Source organism: Episyrphus balteatus, chromosome 3 (assembly GCF_945859705.1).
Source record: "Episyrphus balteatus chromosome 3, idEpiBalt1.1, whole genome shotgun sequence".
Taxonomy (NCBI): Eukaryota; Metazoa; Arthropoda; class Insecta; order Diptera; family Syrphidae; genus Episyrphus; species Episyrphus balteatus.
In genome coordinates, this window is record NC_079136.1 from 83,315,029 (window position 1) to 83,337,056 (window position 22,028).

Genomic DNA, 22,028 nt, shown 5'->3' on the forward strand with positions numbered 1-22,028 from the left:
TCGAATTATTAGGCTGCGATGGACCGTTTATGTTCCGTAAAATTAACAACATTAATTCATTTTTGTAGAGCATGTCATTAAAAATCAAAGGTTATACTCTATCTTTGATTTTTAATGATTTTTTTTTTTTCAAATTAAGTCAAGTTTTTAGAAAATTTAGTGCTAAAATTTTTGGAAATTTTTTTGTTTTTGTGGGATTTTATGGGACCTTGAATTTTTCAGTACAAAACTAGTTTTTTGAATTACTCCTAAAAGTAGGGTGTACAAACGATGATTTTTGTTTTTATCCATTTCTTGAGGTGGACAAACGGTTGCCCTTTGAATTATTGAACAAAAGTAATTTTTGGGGATTTAAGTGACTCTGTAATTTTAATTAGGTGGGAATTTTGAAAATTTGTTTTTGAATATCTCCTAAACGTATTGTGGATAAACGACGATTTTTTGGTATACGTACGTACGAGGTGGACAAACGACAGAAATTTGAATTTTTTAAAAAAAGTTATTTTTGGAGATTTTATGGGTCTTAGGATTTTTCAGTACAAATTTTGTTTTTTAAATGCCTCTTAAAAGTAGGGTGGACAAATGAAGATTTTTGGTATACGTAAAGAACGGTAAAGGTGGACAAAAGACAAAAATTTGAATTTAAAAAAAAGTAGTTTTTGGGGATTTTATGGGACATTGAATTTTTTAGTACAAATTTTGTTTTTTTTTTTTTTAAATATCTCCTAAACGTAGGGTGATTTTTGGTTTGTATACATTTTCTCGAGACTGACAAGCGATTGCCGTTTGGAATTTTTGAAAAAAAAGTAATTTTTGGGGATTTTGAAATTTTCAGTTGATACACTGTGGTGTATGCGTAACCTTTGTTGCGATTTTTTAGCACACAATTTGTTTTTTTTTTTAATATCTTCTAACGTAGGGTGTACAAACGATGATTTTTGGTTATATCCATTTCTCGAAGAGGACACACGATTGTCGTTTAAATTTTTGGGGATTTTAGGGACTTTGTAATTTTCAGTGGTACACTGTGGTGTATGAGTATTTTTTTTGGGAATTTTGAAAATTTGTTTCTTGAATATCTCCTAAACTTAAAGTGGACAAACGATGAGTTTTGGTTTGCATCCATTTCCATTTCTCGAAGTGGACAAACGATAGCCGTTTGAATTTTTGAAAAAAAAAAATACTTTTTGGGGTTTCAGAAAAAATTATATTTTAAATTAGAGTTGCTATAAAAAATTCTTTTCGGAATATCTCCTAAGCGGAGGGTGGACAAACGATGATTTTTGGTATGCGTAATTAACTCGAGGTGTACAAACCATTGGTGGAATTGACAAAGCCTATCTGCACTTGTACCTACTCGGCGGTAAATTGTATTGTCCAGTTCTTAAGGTGGCATAATGATGCTGGTCTGCACTCCTTTAAAAAACAACAACACTGCACTTGTAAAATAACAAAACAATAAAAAACAAAATATAATTAATTTAATTTAATTTCGATTTTACTTTGCCTTTCAAGTTCGCACCTGAATGTGAACTAATTTTCTGAATTAACATTTTTATCACAAACACTAACAACACAATTGCTCCAAGTAAGATAAATAAAATATCTATATTATGATATTGGAAAAAGTTCAATTCCTGAGCTGCACAATGCAGATGAGGAGCACCCTTATGTTTGGCAATATATTCTACCCAGTAAATTGCCAATTCCAATGGTTCCATTGGTTGATCACGATACCTTGCCGAAACTTCTTGAATCTTTTTTGTATACTTTGGATTGTTTAACATCTCTAATATTGCTGACTTGAAGTTTTCCTCCGATAACACATTATAATCAACCATAATTCCAAAACCACTAGTTTCAGCTCGAGCCATATTTAGAAATTGATCACCAAAAATTGGAATTCCAATGAATGGTTTTCCATGATAAATCGATTCGGTTGTACTCAGCAAACCTCCATGAGTGATGAAAAGCTTCACATTAGGGTGTGCCAAAACATCGTCTTGAGGAAACCAATCACTTATGAATACATTGTCACTTTTTCCAGGAAGATTGGTATCTTCGAACTTCCATAAAACTTTCTGCTTCAAGGATTTGAATGTCCTGAGAATAGCTTCACGTTTTTCTGCTGGTAGATTTTTGCTTTTTAAGTTGGAACCCATTGAAAAGTAGATTGCTCCATCTTTGGCTTCATCTAAGAACTTTTGCATATTAGCGGGAAGATTTTTTCGTTTACGATTGATGTGAAGTCCTCCAACTTCAATCATATTTGGTAAATATGGGCGCGGAAAACTTAAGGAGACATGTTGATTCAACAAAACCATAGCTGTGTTTTTTCTTAACTCATTAAGACTCGTTTTTATTGTTGGAAAATATTTCCTTAGCATTTCTTCCTGACGAGGAAGGTAAAACCAATTAAAAAAAGTATTCTCAAAAGTTAGAATAGCCAGATTTTCAATCCTTTCAAATAGACTCATTTGATCTGTTAGAGCACTAAATGGGTTAGGTACATACGAAGGTGGTGAAGGTGTTCCCACTAGATCGGTATTCCATGATGTTGCTCCAAATAAACCGGTAGCAATCATTGAGGCATTGAAGAGTTCAGTAAAACCAAATAAGGCTTCATCAACAAAAAGATCCATTACAATGACATCGAATTGCGCTTTTGATTTCATCAGTTTTTGTACTAACGGTTCGTTTAATGTGACATTGGTTGCAAGTATACCCATCTCATAGATTTGAGAAAAAGTTTGAAAAAATCCCAAGTCTCGGAGGTCAAGAAAGTCCTTTATAAGACCTGAAAAAAACGGAACATTTTAAAAGTAAATTAGCGTTATTAAATTGGCGTTAAATAAATTTTAGAGTTAGTTAATTAATTATTTAATTAAGATAAAATTATAACTGTTTTTACTGAAATAAATAAACTATGACATAACCTACCCAAAAACTTCTTTACTAACAAACAACAACAACAGAGTTGAATGATTTAAATGAAAAGCATCAAATAATTGAGATAACAACATTATATCTTTATTTTATTTGTCTGACGTAGAATTATAATATTATGACAGTATCTCTTGAAATTCTATAGCCACTTACTTATAATAATAGACTATAATAATAAAGAATAGAATAGACTGGGAACTTCAAAATAATAATTGCTGGTATTTGAACATTGGTCATTTAGAAAGATAAATATTGCATCATACAAAAAAATAAATATAAACAACAATAAATACAAAGTCATGGTAAAAACAGCAAGTCATTTTGGTTGAATGTATTAATGATGAAATAGTAACCGATTTTATGAATATTGCGGGTAAAATAATGGTTATATGAGTTTGAATGAAAAACTTACGTTCACACGTACTAACTCTTATGGTAAAAGTTTTTTTTTTTTAATGTTAAGGCTGTTTAATGCATTTATAAAAGAATAATTTTACTTTAATTTTAACTTTAATTTTGTAAGAAATATACATACCTAAACATTTTTCAAAAAAAAAAAAAAAATTGGAATAGTTTTCCGAAAAAAGTATTAGTTAATACAATAAAACAAAAATTTGTTAAATCAACATGTCTCCTTAAGTTTTCCTCGCCCATATTTACCAAATATGATCGAAGTCGGAGGACTTCACATCAATCGTAAACGAAAACCTCTTCCCGCTAATATGCAAACATTCTCTAAACCGTTTTGAAAAAAAAATTGATTTTTCACTAAATTAAGGTTACTTAACTTTTTTTTTTTGTAAAACAACCTTTTTCAATATAGTCATAATAGCGAGTACCTACCCATATTTTTAATAAAAAAATTTCAATTCCCCTCTAGGGAATAACCCAAAATTCAAGTATGAAATAAATCGTTTCATTAGTTAAAGCTGTAGCTTCATATACAAATAGACAGAGAAGATTGCTGCGGAGCCACTTTTTCGCATGCTCTATCTTCTTCATACTATCAATTGTGATTGTTATCTAAAGTTCAATGTTGTTTACGAATCCTTAAATTGTCCTCTCGAATAGATATGAAAATTTAATTTTTAAAGAAAGAAAACGGTAAAGTTGTGATACACCTAAAAACCAAATCCGCTTAATTGAAGCGGAAAATCTTCTTATTTTTATGTGGAGGCATTTTAACTAAACAAATAATAACTGGTAAGCACTGGGGGTCAACCATATAACTCATGGGTCACAGGGTCACTAGGCGAGTGCTTTACCTCCATGCTGTCTCACAGTTAAAAATTAGTATGCTAAACTGCAGCTGAAGGTCATACAAATTTAAAAATTTGTTTTTACTACCAAAAGACGTTTTCCACATTAATTTTAAAGGATTTTTTAAGAAAATCTTCACTTATTGCTAAAACTCGAAAGTTTATTTCCAAAGTTTATTTTTCTTATTGTATGCAAGTGATCTATGGTTTTTTGGTGCATACAAAGGAAAAAATCGAAAGTTTGAGATTTTTTTTTAAGGGCTATGTGAAGTTGGCATTGGCACCCCCAAATGCAATTTTTTTTTCAAACCTGCCTGGTGCTATTGCCCAAGGTTAGCCCAGGATAGCTCAACTTTTATTTTCGCTATCTTACCCTTAGCTTAAAAATTATAGGTAAAAGCAATATTTTTTATTCACCTCAAAAAAAAAAAAAAAAAAAAAAAAATAGTACGCATTCACCACAGTGACCTTTTTAATTTGTAATATAGAAAAAGTAAATCCACTGGTGTGGGCGCTGCGCCTCAAATGTTTTTATTTGACTTTGTATTCTTATTTCATTGAATGTAGTCCATATACCTAACATTCCTGTTAAAAAGCTTAAGTTGGTTTGCTTTATTTCACCATAAAAACCAAAATATACAAATATTTTTTCCATATGACCACCTAGAAAAGCTACATGCTTATAAAAAATATTAAATGGTGGGTGAGGTGATTTCTTTTTCAGTAAATGAATAGTACTTCTTTTAGTACCTACTTTCTCAACTAACCATGGTAATTCCAACAAATTACATCACTTTTTTTTAAGAGGTTAATAATTTGAAAAAAGTTTTTTTGTCATAATTTTTTAACTAAGTGTGGGAAAAAAAAAATTTGCATTTTGGGGTGCCAACTTCACATAGCCCATTTTCACTTAATGACTATCAAATATATTCTAATATTCTAATAGTCGTCTATTAGCTTTTTTTATGACAAAACACATAAAATAGTATTGCAATTTTAAAATTTTATAAAAAATCTGTAAATTAAAAGAGCAACAAGAAAATTCAAATATGATTTATTCAATCCGAAAGCTTAAATTTTAAACATTTATTTCTGAATTTAAGCTAAGGCTACTAAAAATTAGATATGACCTTGCAGTTGCGCCTGAATACTGTGGACTAAAAATTACACTGGTCGGTAACGAAAAAAGAGCTTGAACCAACCCATACTTTTCCAAAGGATGCTGTGTGCTGATTCCGAATCCGAAATCAAAATTTCACTGTGACGTCACGTTTTCGAAATATTTGAATATTAACATGTCAAAAACGCGTTTTTTCGGTACTTTTGGCGTTGAATTTAATCACCCCTAAATTTTTCTTGGCAAAACTTCTTATGCAATCTCCAAAAGTCATATTTTATTCTTTTTAAAATGTTAATTTTTTTTTTTTTTATATTTTTTTATAATAGATATTTGATGATATAGAAGTGTGTGATATCTCAAAATCTTGGTGGTTAAGGTAACATATGGTTTTTTGAAGCAGATTTGAAGTAAATTACAGTTTTCGACTCTTGATTTGGATGAAAAAAGCAAAATATTACGGAAAAATATATATTTTAGATCAAACGTCAAAAAACATTTCATTCAAAATTAGTTTTTGAGAGTTTATAGCGAAAATAGTGATGACGAGCATAGCTCAAAAACTAGACGTGATGGAATAAATCTGTAAACAGTTTTGAATTCAGCATACTCAAATTAATTAAAATCACCTTACAGAGTTTTTGCTCCCATTTTGTTTTTGTTTTTTGCCGACCAGTGTTATTATCCGTTTATTGTATCTCTTTCTTCATAACAATTTCTTGACTTTTCTTTCTATTTTTTTTCGCATAGAATAGACGTTTGTTATCTTCAGACTTTCTATTTTATTTCAGAGAGCGCATTTTGAAATTTTTAACAAAGCTATCTGATTTACTTTACTCAATTTATAGAATGTAACAAAAACTATAACCTTTTTTATTATCTTTGTTGCACAAGCGATGATTTCATCCAATCAGTTTATTCATCTGTCATGATAAATTACTAAACATCAATCACACAAACATGACCTGACAACTATCTGTTTTTTACCGAACACCATGTCATTTATGAAAAGTAAGTATAAATGTTATATTAGAATATTATCATAATATCATTATCAAACATGCTATTAATTTGAAAGCCAGTTGAATTCTATTTGCAGTTTGCCGCATTTTTATATGCAAAATATAATATTCAGAACATGATTTGTGTAGTTTTTAATGTAAAATCTTTGATGCCTACAATATCAAGCTTACAAATTTGCTTTGTGAGATACATTTTCATTCAATTTGAAAATCTTATTAATTTCACCCAAAGAAACAAAACTAGAAATTTGTAGGTTTTCTTTTGGTGGAAGATTACTGATGGTTGCATCAAAATGATGGTTTTCTTTCATTTTGCTGCCTATTTCGGTGAAATTAGTCCTTAGTCCTTAACCCTCTACTGCATGAATTAATATTAGCGGACGAAAAAATTTTAAAATGCCTTACATGGGTTCATTGGGTTGTTTCAAAACGGTTTTCATTAAAAAATTTGTTTAAATTAATTTGTTTAAAAAATTTGTTTATAAGCCAAATTTGGCTTCGTGTGCATTAAGAGGTAAAAATTTTTACTAATTTAATTTATTCAGATTATGTAAAGAATACAATTAAAAATATCAAAAGATAAATATTTATCATTTAAAAACAAAATAAAGTAAAATAAATACATTGCATTACAAAAGGTTAAGAATTAATTCAAATTTGGATCATTTTAAGACATGGAACCGAGAAAAGCAATTTGTTTTTGTCCGTTATATATATTTTTCCTTGTTCAAATTCTTTCCACTATCGAAGTAAGTCTTGCTCAAACATTTTCACCCACTCCCAGATCTTACAAAAGCTAAAAAGTAATAAAATGATTGAAAAATATTATAGGTGAGCCCCCCTCCCCCTAAAATTTTTGTGGTTACTCCGCTGGAAATGGGGTTAACATGAGAAAAATGTCTCTTAAAGCGAAGGGGCTCCATTTCTGAAGTAAAACATAGCTTCCAAGCAAAATAACAATGTAAAGAAACAAAATTTTCCAACAAAAAAATTAAACAGATTGTGTAGATTTACAACCCCTTAATGCATACTAAGCCAAATATGGCTTCCGTACTTTTTACCCTCCCAAGAACAGGACAATAATTTTTTTACAATAAAAATTGGTTCATAGCATACACAATTAGACAATCGATCAGAAATAAATTTTTAATTCCACTTTACTTTCCAAACAAACGCAGTAATTAACACTTAAAGTATGAATATATTCTACACTTTCGATTTCAATGTACACGACTGATCGACTCACCTGTGATCATAAAATACACCTTTATTTTGGGTCGGACACACGAAAAAAACTATCTCTATGGGTTTTCAGAAACACAAAGAAGAGGATTGTATTTAATCTTTACCATTTTTTTGTAACAGAAAAGAGAAAAGTGCGTACAAACAGACAAAACCATATTTGGCTTCGTATGCAGTAGAGGGTTAAAGCTTTTTTTTTTTTAACACAAATTAAAACTGCCAATTGAGTTTATTTTTAATAAATTGATGTTTCAAAAACCTACCATTCATAACTGGAACCAAAGCCTTAACTTCAATACCATGATATTTTTTATCTCTCATCGGATAGGGAGATATAACTGTGACATCGTGACCTTTTTCAGCGAGACCCCTCATTAAAGCATCACCAATGATAAAGTGTGATTTAGATGCGATTGGAAATACGCCAAGAATTTTATATCCATCTGCAATGTTCGATAAGGTAGCAGCAGCAACGATGCAGATAAATAAAGGCAACCAGGTACATTTAAATTTTATACTCATTTTATTCGATATTGAAAAAAATTAAATGACAGGTAGGTACTTTATTCGAATAAACTATAATAATAATTTACTTTAGCCATCCGACGAGAATAAAATAGAAATGACAACTGAATTTGTAAATATAAAATTTACAGGTTGTATTCTATTCAAATGTACAAATATAGTTTGTGATTTGCGTTTATTAATTGCATATTTTGAGTGTTTTACATGGTTGCCAATTGTTCGTTTTGAGATTCTTGATTCCGAAGTGTAGTAGACCTAGGCTTAGCTTTTGAAATTTAAATAAATTGTTTGTTGATTAGATAGTTTTTTTAAAAATGATCAAATTCTAGTTTATGATCTTATTATCAATTAGCATCACACTTTTTCAGCAGCTAATTTGAGACTGTTAGGAGGTTTTCTCCAACTTTACTCTCAAGAAGTTCTTCTCTGTCTTTCAAGTATCTTTTTATCTTTAATAGGTTTGGAAAACCTAAACCTGTTCAGAATGTTTTTTTGAGCGATTTTGTTTAGTCTTAAAGACAAAGATTTATTAACAGTTCTATAAAAATAAAAATGCATTGCTATAGCACTTTTTTTTTCAAGTTGGCAACCATGTTGTACTGTGCATTGTAGAAGTTAAGTATGTAGCCATTAACTGTTAGTTGATGTTATTTTATTTAATTTACATTGCCATATATTTTGAATAGAATTATTAGTTGTAAGTAGAAGCATTATAACAAGTAAAATAGGCATTTATTGACACACTCATGAAACTTGGGAAAAAGTTTGCTTTTGTAAGTATATAAAAAAATTAAGTGGAAAGGTGTTTTTTCATAGGAAGGAGGTGAAGGTAAAAAATATATTGAAAAAAATTGTTTGTGGAATATCATCATATGACACATCTCGCCCTTCCCGCCAAATTATTGTTAGCGATATTTTTTTGTACAATATATTTTACACAGTATGCTAGTTTCTTACTAGCGATATTAGGCTATTGATTATGTCGAAAAAAACAGGGCAATAAGGAACTAAGACGTTCACGGGTTTTTATTGCAGGAATCGTTCAATGGGTTATAAAAGAACATAAAACCACGGAGTGCTATTAAATTAGAGGGTGGAAACTGAAGATAGGGGTGTAAAAGCCCCCTTTTTGGTTTTTTCAATATATCTCGTAAACCGAGCAAAATTTTAATATATTGCTCTCAAAACTTTTTGTAGAGAATTGAATTTCCTATTAGAATAATGTTTTTTAAAAATTGAAAAAAAAAAAAAAAATTTCCATACCAAAATAGTCGAAACAATTATAAAAAAAATATCAAAAAAATCGATTTTTTGAGTTTTTTTGCTTTTTTAGTTGTACATTTTTTTTGGGTTGAGATAGACATAAACATTGCTCCAAAGAAAAAAAGAAGATTAAATTTCCTTCAAAATGCTGTACTCACTAAATTTTTTCATTGAAAATTAACCGAAGTATGGCCATTTTAATCTATCTTTTTTTTCGCATTTTTAGTTTTACTCAAGTAAAACAGAAACATTTGAGGGGAAAGTACGATAACTTAAGCACAAAGAACTGATAATGAGATTTTGTAGAGGGGTTAAATACAATCATTGTTGACTATAGGAGGGGGGGTCTATGTCCCCTCGTTTTTCTAAAAAAAAAAATACTTAAAATAAAAAAAATATTAAAAAACAACGGCAACACTTACAGTTTTGATTGATACTTTTTTCAAAAGCTAGAATTATAAACTTAATACTAATTTTAAAATGAAGGTATTTTAATCAATTGTTTTTGAAATGCCCGATTTCAAAGTCAAAACTTGTGAAAAAAAAGTTTAAAAAGCACATTGAGTACAATTTTGACAAAGATTGTGGAATTCAATACGAAATTGATCGACAAAGTAAACTGCCTTAATTGATTTCTTATCAAATCATGAAAATCATAATGTTCCTATGCCTTCTACTTTTTGAGAAAATTGAAAAATAGACAAAATACTTTCTTTATCGGAATCACTAGTTTATTTCAAAAACAATTGATTAAAATAACTTCATTTTAAAATTAATATTAATTTTATAGTTCTAGCTTTTGAAAAAAGTATCAATCAAAACTGTAAGTGTTGCCGTTGTTTTTTAATAATTTTTGCCCCTCCCGCCAAAACGGGGGGACATAGACCCCATTCCCATAGTAAACAATGATTGTATTTAACCCCTCCACAAAATCCCATTATCAATTCTTGGTTCTTAAATTATCGTAGGTACTTTCCCCTCAAATGTTTCTGTTTTACTTGAGTAAAACTAAAAATGCGAAAAAAAAGATGGATTAAAATGGCCATACTTCGGTTAATTTTCAATGAAAAAATTTAGTGAGTACAGCATTTTGAAGGAAATTTAATCTTCTTTTTTTCTTTGGAGCAATGTTTATGTCTATCTCAACCCAAAAAAAAAAAGTACAATTAAAAAAGCAAAAAAACTCAAAAACTCAATTTTTTCGATATTTTTTTATGATTGTTTCGACTATTTTGGTATGGAAATTTTTTTTTCAATTTTTAAAAAACATTATTCTAATAGAAAATTCAATTCTCTACAAAAAGTTTCAGTTTCCACCCTCTCATTAAATAGCACTCCGCGGTTTTATCTTCTCTTGTAACCCATTGAACGATTCCTGCAATAAAAACCCGTGAACGTCTTAGTTCCTTTCTAAATGACATAATCAATAGCCTATATGTATAATTACAATAAGTACCATATGGCTTAAGGATAGATGTGATCAAGCTAATAAATAATGTATGTTGATGGAATCTAGCGATATGACACATTATGTCAAGGTATCTATTGTTGAATCCTGAATCAAATTATAAAAAAAAAAAAAACAAAATTGTGAAATTCAATGAAAGTACTGCAGTACAACAAAACATTTCATTAAAATATCCAAAGTAAAAGGATATTTTTTTTTTCCGAAAGAATTTTAAAGTAAGAACTCATAATAATGTTTTATTTCGGAGTGGGGTTTTTGACATAAAAATCTATTTGGGAATTTGTGATTCTAATTCAATGCTAGCAACATATTTTTTTATGAATGATTTCTTCGCTTTTACATATATCACTTATCATGCATTTTATCATTCAAACTAAATGTGTGCCTTTCAAAAAAGTAAAAAAAAAAAAACATAATAGAGTAAACAGATAAGATAAGTAAAGCATGCCCCAAAACAAATATATCTAATCGATATAAAATCAAAATTCATAGGAACCTTAAACATAGAAGCTTATAAAGATTTTCAATCTTTTTGATTGAATAATTAGATCCATGACATTGCAAAACAAAAAAAAAAACAAAGATAAGCTTTTTTGACTGATTAGTTTTCGGCTTAATTTTTTTAAATGTTTGTATTTAAATAAAACGAAATATTGAATGTTATTGTCAGTTATAGTTTATTTTACTCGCAGTACGCAGTTAGTAGTTAAGGCGACTCGGAGTAGTTAATTTCATACCAGCAGTGTATCAACTTATATTGAGAGTTCATAATGAAGTGGTTTTGGACAAGTGTTTTAATAATTGTTGCAGTTTTAAATGCTGCCAATGCATACAAAATCCTCGGAATCGCTCCGACAATGGCGAGATCTCACTTTTTTGTTGGAAGTGCCCTTTTCAAGGGATTAGCACAGAAAGGTCATGATGTGACAGTGATATCTCCATTTCCATTGAAGAAACCAATGAAGAACTATCGTGATATAACAACACCAAATATATTGAAGATCACAAAAGGTAAGTTTCATTAATTGTTTTGTTTTGGTACTCAAACCAATACCCGCTAATTTTGAATTGAATACCGAAGCTATTTCTAAGTGTTTACTAATAATTTTTCTTCATTTGCAGATTCCGCCCAAAATGCCATGAATATGCGGGATATGAGTATTGTTGAGGCCTTTTTTTCTATTTTTGGCCTAGGACTAACCATCACAAACAGTACTTTACAAGAACCCTCAGTTCAAAAGCTAATGGCATCAGGAGAGAAATTTGACGTTGTAATTTGTGAAGTTTTCCTTACTGAAGCACTTTTCGGTCTAGCCGAACATTTCCAAGCACCTTTAATTGGATTGGGGACTTTTGGTGCATCTTTGTGGAATACGGATCTCGTTGGCAGTCCTTCTCCACCATCATATGTTCCAAATACGTTCTTGCCACTTACCGACAGAATGACACTTGGCGAAAGAATTTTCAATTTGGCAGTAACTTCTTTTGAGACTGTTACCCATTACGCTTACTACATGCCTAAGCAAAGAGAACTTTTCAACAAATACTTCCCAAACTCAAAAGCCGGACTTGATAACATTCGCAAGGACACTGCTTTGGTTCTATTGAATGCTCATTTTTCTCTTGCCTTCCCACGACCATATTTGCCAAATATGATTGAAGTTGGAGGAATGCACATCAACCGCAAACGTAATCCACTTCCTGCGGAAATGCAAAAATTCTTAGATGAAGCTAAGGACGGTGCTATATACTTTTCAATGGGATCAAATCTTAAAAGTTCCATGATTCCAGCTGAAAAGCGTGATGCTATCCTTCAAACATTTAAGTCTCTTAAGCAAAGAGTCATGTGGAAATTCGAAGATACCAATCTACCAGGTAAAAGTGACAATGTCTATATTAGTGATTGGTTCCCACAGGAAGACATTTTGGCTCATCCAAATGTTAAGCTTTTCATTACTCATGGAGGTCTCCTGAGTACATCGGAAGCTATTTTCTTGGGCAAACCAATTGTTGGAATTCCAATGTTTGGTGATCAATTTTTGAATATGGCTCGTGCAGAGATTGGTGGTTATGGAGTTATGGTTGATTACACAACCATCAGTGAAAAAAGCTTCTCAAATGCGATTAATAAGGTTTTAAATAATCCCGAGTACCAAAAGCGTGTAAATGATATGTCGGCGAGATATCGTGATCAGCCTATGAATCCTTTGGATTTGGCCGTGTATTGGGTGGAATATGTTGCCAGACATAAAGGTGCTCCACATCTACATTCAGCCGGACAAGAACTTGGTTTCATTGCATACCATAATATTGATGCTATGGCAATTTTGTTTGGCGGAATTTTCATTGTGTTTGTAGCTGTTCATGTGATTATCTTTAAATTGGCTATTGGATTCTATCACTACAAGAAAAATCAACAAAAAGTCAAAACAAACTGAAAAATAAATACAAACTGATTGTTTGTTAACTTATCTATAGATAATAGTGCAAATTTAATTTTTAGTTAGAATAAAAGTTATTGTGTTGCTAATTATTTATTTTATACAAAAATGAACAAAATTTACCAAATAATGTATTATTTATTTGCTTAAATAAAATTCGTAAAGTATTTAAAACAAACCCATTGCGTTTTTAATCAATCATTAATTTTAATATGGTTTGCTTACTTTCAACTGGGTACTTAACCGCTTTTGAATTTATGCGGAAGAGGTTTTGACTGTGATTGTTTATAGGTATTTTAATTAATTAAATGGCTTCTAAGATTTTGATTAAAAAAATGCATGATATTTTTCAAAAAATATCTATTTTCAAAGAAAAACTTTTTCTTCCACAATTTTTACTTTTAAACTTAAACATAAAATTATAGCACACATAGTTTAAATGGTTCAAGGACTATTATAAATGTAGCTATATAGGGTTTCCCGGAAAGAGATAAGAAGATTTTGAGGGATGATTCTTGGGTATATTTTAAGCAAAAAATTGTTCTACAGTTACTCTCTATCTGCAAAGTTGATACCCTTTAGCGAAGATTTTAGAAAACGCTTACTTTGGTATGCCTTTACTCATGTTAATGTTAATAATTCCGTTAATACTTATGATGAAAACTTGATTTTTAGAAGAAATGCTTTTCCTTGTACCTGCATTTTTTAAAATGTTAATATCTTTTTTTATTGCTCAGATATTAATTTTTAAATTTAATTATTTTTTTCTTACCCATGATAATTTTTGAATTTGGGGCCGATTTTCTTCTATATAAATGTATGATAAACATAGTGTTCTATAAATTTATTGTAATAAAGAAAACAATAATGCACAAAAACGTTAGATACAAATTTGCTAGAAAACTTATAGATTTTATGATAATTAGGTAAAATCTCTAAAAAATGTGTTTTTTTGCTTTAGTCGAAATGTACTAATGTAAAAGTATAAAAATAAATATAAAAACAAGCTTTTAGCTCACGAGTCTGCAATGAACAAGTGGCAATACCACTCTTGCACTATTAGTGATAGCGAAAAAAATTTTAAAATAATTGATATAAACTGGTTCAGCATTGAAAAGTGTTAAGGCCTCTTAAGTTAAAAAGTTTGAAAAGAATGGTTTGCCTATAAATATCTCGTATTTCTTGATGCGCTTGAACGGAAAATTGTTCTTTTTTTTCGAATTTGATGATTAATATTTATTAATAACATTATCCCAGTGCTTATGGTAACACTTTAATCGAGCATACAAAACTAAATTATATAGAATGAAACTAAAAATGAAATTATGAAATTGAATATCAAAACAACCTGTTGTACAATAAATCGAAATTTACCTTCCAATTTGTCTTCTTATTTAACACGCTCATACTCTATCAATATTAATGATAAAATTTCAATCTATGAACCTTTACTATAGCTTCTTTTAAAAATAAAATTATGTGTTCCGATTAGAGATAAGATATCGGTATCAGTTAGAGCATTCTCAGACACACTTGTATAGGTAACTCAGTAAGCATTTTACACTGTAAACAGTAGGTACCAATCGAATAATGTGCCAAATTTAGCTGAGTTACATACACAGTTAACAATAAAACATGGCTGGTAAATGATTTTCTCAGAAGGTTATGGATGACAAATTTATTTGGTTTAATTGATTTGAAAGATTATTTTAGTTGCTTAGTTCTAATCAAAAACAGTTGATCTATAACGATAAGATGTACGAAATTATAAAAGATGATTTTAATCCTGACTTCTGCACTTGAAATTTATTTATATACACATTGACAATAACGGTAAGGAATACGTACAACATGGAATATTTGAAAGTTATTGGTTAAATGAAAACAGAGAAAGATGTTTTATTAAAACAATAAGGTTTTCAATATTGTTTTAAAGTTTGAATTTGTTCTACTTCTATCCACCACTTACTCCTTTCAAATAACTTTGTACTTCTTGTGAATATGATATTATCCAGAAAATGACTCTAAATCTAAAAACTGTTTTCATTGCAAATTATCTTATTTGTATAACAGCTCATTTGCTGATTTTCTACCAGACTTTTTTTTCATACTTACACCAGTTTGCATCCGTGTTGTTTGTTTCATTCTATGGTACCTATCCATAGCCGTAGCTAGGATTTCATTTCGGGGAGGGTTAGCTTAGACCGACCAAATTTTTTTAACATATTTTTACATGTGAGCGTTGTCGAGCAAAAATATTTTTTAGAAGCTTTCCTAAGCCTTATACAAACAAAAATATTTCGTAAAACACTAGATACAATCAAAGATTTAAACAGCAATAAAATGAAAAATTCACTTTTCTCTTACTGATGGTTTGTTTCTATTAAAAAAGTATCTAGAAATAACCAAAAATTGATATTCTTGTCTCTTAGGGTACCGTCACGTCCACGCAAAACTAAATTAGAACATATGAAAATGTATGAGGGTGGCCACATAGATCCTGTTCTATTTTTTTTTTTAATCCTGAGCTCCGAACTACATTATATTCTAAATTAATACGAATATTTTAGTTTGTGGCCTAAATTATGGTTGGATTCTTTTGAAATTTTGGTTTTAGGTGTTGATCTATATTAACTACGATATGGCATACCAACTTTATTTTGTTTGTAATTATAAAATGTAAAAAAAAAAATTGGCACTTATAGGAATCGAACCTGGGACTCCCGCGTGTGAGCCGAATACTCATACACTTGTAGGGTTTTGAAATTGCCGGTCAGGATATGGCCACCTCGTCGCTCAGGATTACCGCTTAGCCGCTCAGGACGTGGCCGTATAGCCTTAGGCTGTTTGTTAATTGGGTTAAATATTCAGCCAAAGAAAAATGTTTGACATACACACAACATAACACATGAATATTTAATGGGTACATTTTTGAAGTGGCTTAACCCCTTGTAACCCAACATCGTAAATTTTAAAATTAATAATGTCAATCGAAAGGGCTTTAGCTATAATAAAACACGTATTCTTTAAAAATTCAATAAATTAATTATTTGCTTAGTTATTTCGAAATTTACACAGTAAAAAAAAAGTTTAAATAATTTATTTTTGTATATAAATGCAAAAATTCAAACAAAAAGCTATCTAATATTTATTTTTAAAAAATGTGTTTTTTTGCTTTAGTCGAAATGTACTAATGTAAAAGTATAAAAATAAATATAAAAACAAGCTTTTAGCTCACGAGTCTGCAATGAACAAGTGGCAATACCACTCTTGCACTATTAGTGATAGCGAAAAAAATTTTAAAATAATTGATATAAACTGGTTCAGCATTGAAAAGTGTTAAGGCCTCTTAAGTTAAAAAGTTTGAAAAGAATGGTTTGCCTATAAATATCTCGTATTTCTTGATGCGCTTGAACGGAAAATTGTTCTTTTTTTTCGAATTTGATGATTAATATTTATTAATAACATTATCCCAGTGCTTATGGTAACACTTTAATCGAGCATACAAAACTAAATTATATAGAATGAAACTAAAAATGAAATTATGAAATTGAATATCAAAACAACCTGTTGTACAATAAATCGAAATTTACCTTCCAATTTGTCTTCTTATTTAACACGCTCATACTCTATCAATATTAATGATAAAATTTCAATCTATGAACCTTTACTATAGCTTCTTTTAAAAATAAAATTATGTGTTCCGATTAGAGATAAGATATCGGTATCAGTTAGAGCATTCTCAGACACACTTGTATAGGTAACTCAGTAAGCATTTTACACTGTAAACAGTAGGTACCAATCGAATAATGTGCCAAATTTAGCTGAGTTACATACACAGTTAACAATAAAACATGGCTGGTAAATGATTTTCTCAGAAGGTTATGGATGACAAATTTATTTGGTTTAATTGATTTGAAAGATTATTTTAGTTGCTTAGTTCTAATCAAAAACAGTTGATCTATAACGATAAGATGTACGAAATTATAAAAGATGATTTTAATCCTGACTTCTGCACTTGAAATTTATTTATATACACATTGACAATAACGGTAAGGAATACGTACAACATGGAATATTTGAAAGTTATTGGTTAAATGAAAACAGAGAAAGATGTTTTATTAAAACAATAAGGTTTTCAATATTGTTTTAAAGTTTGAATTTGTTCTACTTCTATCCACCACTTACTCCTTTCAAATAACTTTGTACTTCTTGTGAATATGATATTATCCAGAAAATGACTCTAAATCTAAAAACTGTTTTCATTGCAAATTATCTTATTTGTATAACAGCTCATTTGCTGATTTTCTACCAGACTTTTTTTTCATACTTACACCAGTTTGCATCCGTGTTGTTTGTTTCATTCTATGGTACCTATCCATAGCCGTAGCTAGGATTTCATTTCGGGGAGGGTTAGCTTAGACCGACCAAATTTTTTTAACATATTTTTACATGTGAGCGTTGTCGAGCAAAAATATTTTTTAGAAGCTTTCCTAAGCCTTATACAAACAAAAATATTTCGTAAAACACTAGATACAATCAAAGATTTAAACAGCAATAAAATGAAAAATTCACTTTTCTCTTACTGATGGTTTGTTTCTATTAAAAAAGTATCTAGAAATAACCAAAAGTTGATATTCTTGTCTCTTAGGGTACCGTCACGTCCACGCAAAACTAAATTAGAACATATGAAAATGTATGAGGGTGGCCACATAGATCCTGTTCTATTTTTTTTTTTAATCCTGAGCTCCGAACTACATTATATTCTAAATTAATACGAATATTTTAGTTTGTGGCCTAAATTATGGTTGGATTCTTTTGAAATTTTGGTTTTAGGTGTTGATCTATATTAACTACGATATGGCATACCAACTTTATTTTGTTTGTAATTATAAAATGTAAAAAAAAAAATTGGCACTTATAGGAATCGAACCTGGGACTCCCGCGTGTGAGCCGAATACTCATACACTTGTAGGGTTTTGAAATTGCCGGTCAGGATATGGCCACCTCGTCGCTCAGGATTACCGCTTAGCCGCTCAGGACGTGGCCGTATAGCCTTAGGCTGTTTGTTAATTGGGTTAAATATTCAGCCAAAGAAAAATGTTTGACATACACACAACATAACACATGAATATTTAATGGGTACATTTTTGAAGTGGCTTAACCCCTTGTAACCCAACATCGTAAATTTTAAAATTAATAATGTCAATCGAAAGGGCTTTAGCTATAATAAAACACGTATTCTTTAAAAATTCAATAAATTAATTATTTGCTTAGTTATTTCGAAATTTACACAGTAAAAAAAAAGTTTAAATAATTTATTTTTGTATATAAATGCAAAAATTCAAACAAAAAGCTATCTAATATTTATTTTTAGGCGCATTCCTAAAATCCAAAAATAAAACCCCGTTAGTTTATGCACGAAAAATATTTTTTCTGAATTTCGTAGTTTTTACATAAATTTGCTTGTTTTCCAAAAAAGCCAAACTTTCAACATTAACTGCCAATTAAAAACTATTGGTACTATTTATTAGAAATATGGCGCATTATTTCGATAAAGCAATTCTTAAAGATTGTGTAAGAAGCTTTAAAAGAATAAAAATATGTTTTTCACAGCTTTTGGGCGATCTTTTTCGGTTTGTTACAGAAATGTCACATGGGGCTACAAGGGGTTAAAAGTTTTCTTAAGCTGCAAAAAAAGATTTACAATTTCAAACTCCCAAAACGTGTTGTGCTTTGAGTGTTATGTATGGTCAACGTTCTTGAATTATTTTTTCAAATTTATTTGTTTATTTTGAACATTTATTTACAAAAATACACAAAAACCCTTTTATCAAAAATGTATTTTCTGAAGATACAAATTTAATCTGTACCCAGAACAGGATAAATCTTAAACAGCAGAAATTTCATTTTTTGACCTCTATATAGTGTCTTTATCCTTGGCTTATTATTTAACTCAATTTACACACGGCCTTAATATCGAATTCAGATTGAAATCTTCCACCTCAATTTTTTTTTTTTTATTGAATGTCTATGTAAAATAAATTGTAGATATATCACGAATGATTTTGAAAAATGGAAGGTAAAAAAAAAAAATGTGTTTACTTTTACGCCATTTAAGATTTAAATATTCAATATTATAACGTTTAAAAATGAAAGTTTCAAATATTTAGGCTGATAGAAGATTTTTTTTGCATTTCGTTTTTTGTTTATATTCAGCTGTTTCGTTGCAAACATTCCAGAGAAAAAACATAAAATGCATAATTTTGTGTTTATGACGTATTATTTCAAAAGTGAACTCTTCTAGTAAAAACAAATTGTTTAAAAAGAAGAGACATTCAATATATGTTTATCCACTTTTGTGTATACGACTTACAGTTACCAATTATAAGAGGGTTGAAAATTCCATACAAATCGGTATTAAAAAAAAAAAATATTTGTTATTTGATATTTTAATTTGTTCAAAGCTTTTTGAAACCTAACCGCGACAAAATTGGAAAAGTCTTAAATGGAGATTATCGATTTAGGTAGGTATACCTAACCAAAATATGAAATCAATCCATCAAGATCTGCATACATTATGTTGTACATTGTACAAGTATGTGGTTCGTATAGGTTCAAATTCTTATCATATGATTTTCTAAAAAAAATTTGGGGGGGGGGGGGGGGTTAAACCCTGTAACCCCTCACCTAAATACAGCTATGGTACCTATACAGATCTTAATTGTGATCTATACACATTAAAATATTGGGAGCATTCATGCATTACATCAAATCCTAGCTAATTTCAAATTTGATTTTTTTATGCAAAATCATGTAATTTTATCGAAATGCCCTCGTTTTCCCTACAGACTATTTGACAGTATAACGAAGCTTTACTAGATTTTCTATTTTATAAGTCGAGCCTGTGAACTCAAATAAATTATTTTGTCTAACCGTAGGTATACTATTCTTTTAACGAAAATACTGTTATTAAATTCTTAAATTTAAATTTGAAATAAAATATCAAAGCCTAAAAGTTGGCAATACATTATTTCTTAACAGCAATGCAAAACCACCACAGGCCAAAAGGTATACCACTGCATTATAAACAATTTCGTTTTGAAAATTTGATTTTATCTGTTCAATTCACAATGCCACAAAATACATAATGTGAAACATCAAAAGAAAGATCGGTAAAGGTTTATTAATAAATGAAAAAAGAGCTTCAGAGAGGAATACTTCACAAATTACAACGTCAAATTTCTCTCCCGATGCCATAAGCTTTTGTACTGAGAGTTCTTGTAAAGTACTGTTTGTGATGTTTAGTCCTAGGTCAAACATAGAAAACACGGTTTCAATAATGTTCATATGCCGCATGTTCATGGTATTTTTAGCGGAATCTGCAAAGGAAGAAAAAAATTAGTAAACGCTTAGAAATATCTTCAGAATTCAGAGCAAAGTTAGTAAGTTGCTATAGGTTTCAGAACCAAGAGATAACTATGCAACTACTTGGGCTGAGCCTGCTATTGCGATAACTGCAATTTTTTTCAATTGATGTTTTTACAACTCTGCTTTGCTTTTTATTTTTTCCTTTACTATGACGAACATGAAGTGATCAAATGAAAAGGGTGAACATTAGAAATGTTCATTGCTTTTAATGATTTCACTGCTCTTTTCGCGGCTTTTTTCACAAAATGTTCTCTGTTCTTTGAAAATAATCTGCTCTTTTCTGTTCTTCATATATCTAATGATTAATGATTAAAAAAAACAGAGATGTGGTATTAGAAGAAAAGTAAAAGAAAGAGTGAGCATTGTTGTAGAGTGAGATTGATGGTTTTTTCTATAATGTTGCCGAATCGGAATAATTCACACGCATTCTATTTGATTGTTGTTCATTTTTTTTTGCAAACGCATTTTATTAAAAGTATGGTGGGAAAACCACAAGTGACATTTGGTTATATTTCAGGAAGAAATTCGAGGAATAATTTGCGACGTTAGTTGCTTTTTAAAAAGTGATTAAATAGCAGCTATTATTAGCTGCTTTTTTGTATGCTGCTCACTGCGATCACTTCAAACTATAGTGTTTTCACAAAACCGTAATGAAACTAAACTTTTGAAATCTTCAATATATTTGGTGTTGTTATATCAAGATAGTTCTTCATTGGTTTCTTCAATGGAAATGGAGATATCACTGTCACATCATGACCTTTCTGCGCTAATTCCTTCGAAGAGGGCACTTCCAACAAAAAAGTGAGATCTCGCCATTGTCGGAGCGATTCCGAGGATTTTGTATGCATTAGCAGCATTTAAATCTGCAACAATTAATAAAACACTTGCCCAAAACCACTTCATTATGAACTCTAGATAAAAATATAAGTTGATACCTACTCTGCTGGTATGAAATTAACTACTCTGAGACGCACTGCGAGTAAAATAAACTATAACTGACAATAACATTAAACAATTCGTTTTATTTAAATACAAACATTTAAGAAATCAAGCCAAATACTAATCAGTCAGACAAACTAATCTTTATTTTATTGTTTAGCTATGTCATTTGTCATGGATCTCATTCATTCATTGAGAAAAATTGAAAATCTTAAAAGCTTCTAGTTTATGGTTCCTAGAATTTTGATTTTGTATCAATTAGATTGTTACACTTTTTTCCCGACTCATATAATTTCCAAAACAAAAACTAAGTAGATTTTATCAACGCTAGGAACAATTATGATGACAATGACGACAACGGGCTGACTTCGAATG

The 22,028-nt window shown here is 29.9% G+C and overlaps 2 protein-coding genes across 2 annotated transcripts; one reads left to right on the top strand and one right to left on the bottom strand.

Annotated features, from left to right (window-relative positions):
- Nucleotides 1-1,467: 1,467 nt before the first annotated feature.
- LOC129913962 (UDP-glycosyltransferase UGT5-like) lies at nt 1,468-8,225 on the bottom strand. Its single transcript, XM_055992968.1, has 2 exons — nt 7,850-8,225; nt 1,468-2,797 (listed from the first exon to the last, which is right to left on the bottom strand). Exons 1-2 carry the CDS (start codon nt 8,106-8,108, stop codon nt 1,482-1,484), a joined length of 1,575 nt encoding a protein of 524 aa, XP_055848943.1. The 5' UTR covers nt 8,109-8,225; the 3' UTR covers nt 1,468-1,481.
- A 3,213-nt stretch (nt 8,226-11,438) lies between these two features.
- On the top strand, nt 11,439-13,461 carry LOC129913963 (UDP-glycosyltransferase UGT5-like). The gene is made up of 2 exons (XM_055992970.1): nt 11,439-11,853; nt 11,965-13,461. The coding sequence occupies exons 1-2, from the start codon at nt 11,613-11,615 to the stop codon at nt 13,278-13,280; spliced, it is 1,557 nt and encodes a 518-aa protein (XP_055848945.1). The 5' UTR covers nt 11,439-11,612; the 3' UTR covers nt 13,281-13,461.
- The last annotated feature ends 8,567 nt before the right edge of the window (nt 13,462-22,028 follow it).

Bases quoted from the DNA above. Each gene is read 5' to 3' on its own strand.
- LOC129913962 (XM_055992968.1), bottom strand. From the start codon at position 8,108: ATGAGTATAAAATTTAAATGTACCTGGTTGCCTTTATTTATCTGCATC. The intron at 2,798-7,849 runs GTAGGTTTTTGA...CGTTTTTTTCAG, and splicing joins TTTGGTTCCAGTTATGAATG to GTCTTATAAAGGACTTTCTT.
- LOC129913963 (XM_055992970.1), top strand. From the start codon at position 11,613: ATGAAGTGGTTTTGGACAAGTGTTTTAATAATTGTTGCAGTTTTAAAT. The intron at 11,854-11,964 runs GTAAGTTTCATT...CTTCATTTGCAG, and splicing joins TATATTGAAGATCACAAAAG to ATTCCGCCCAAAATGCCATG.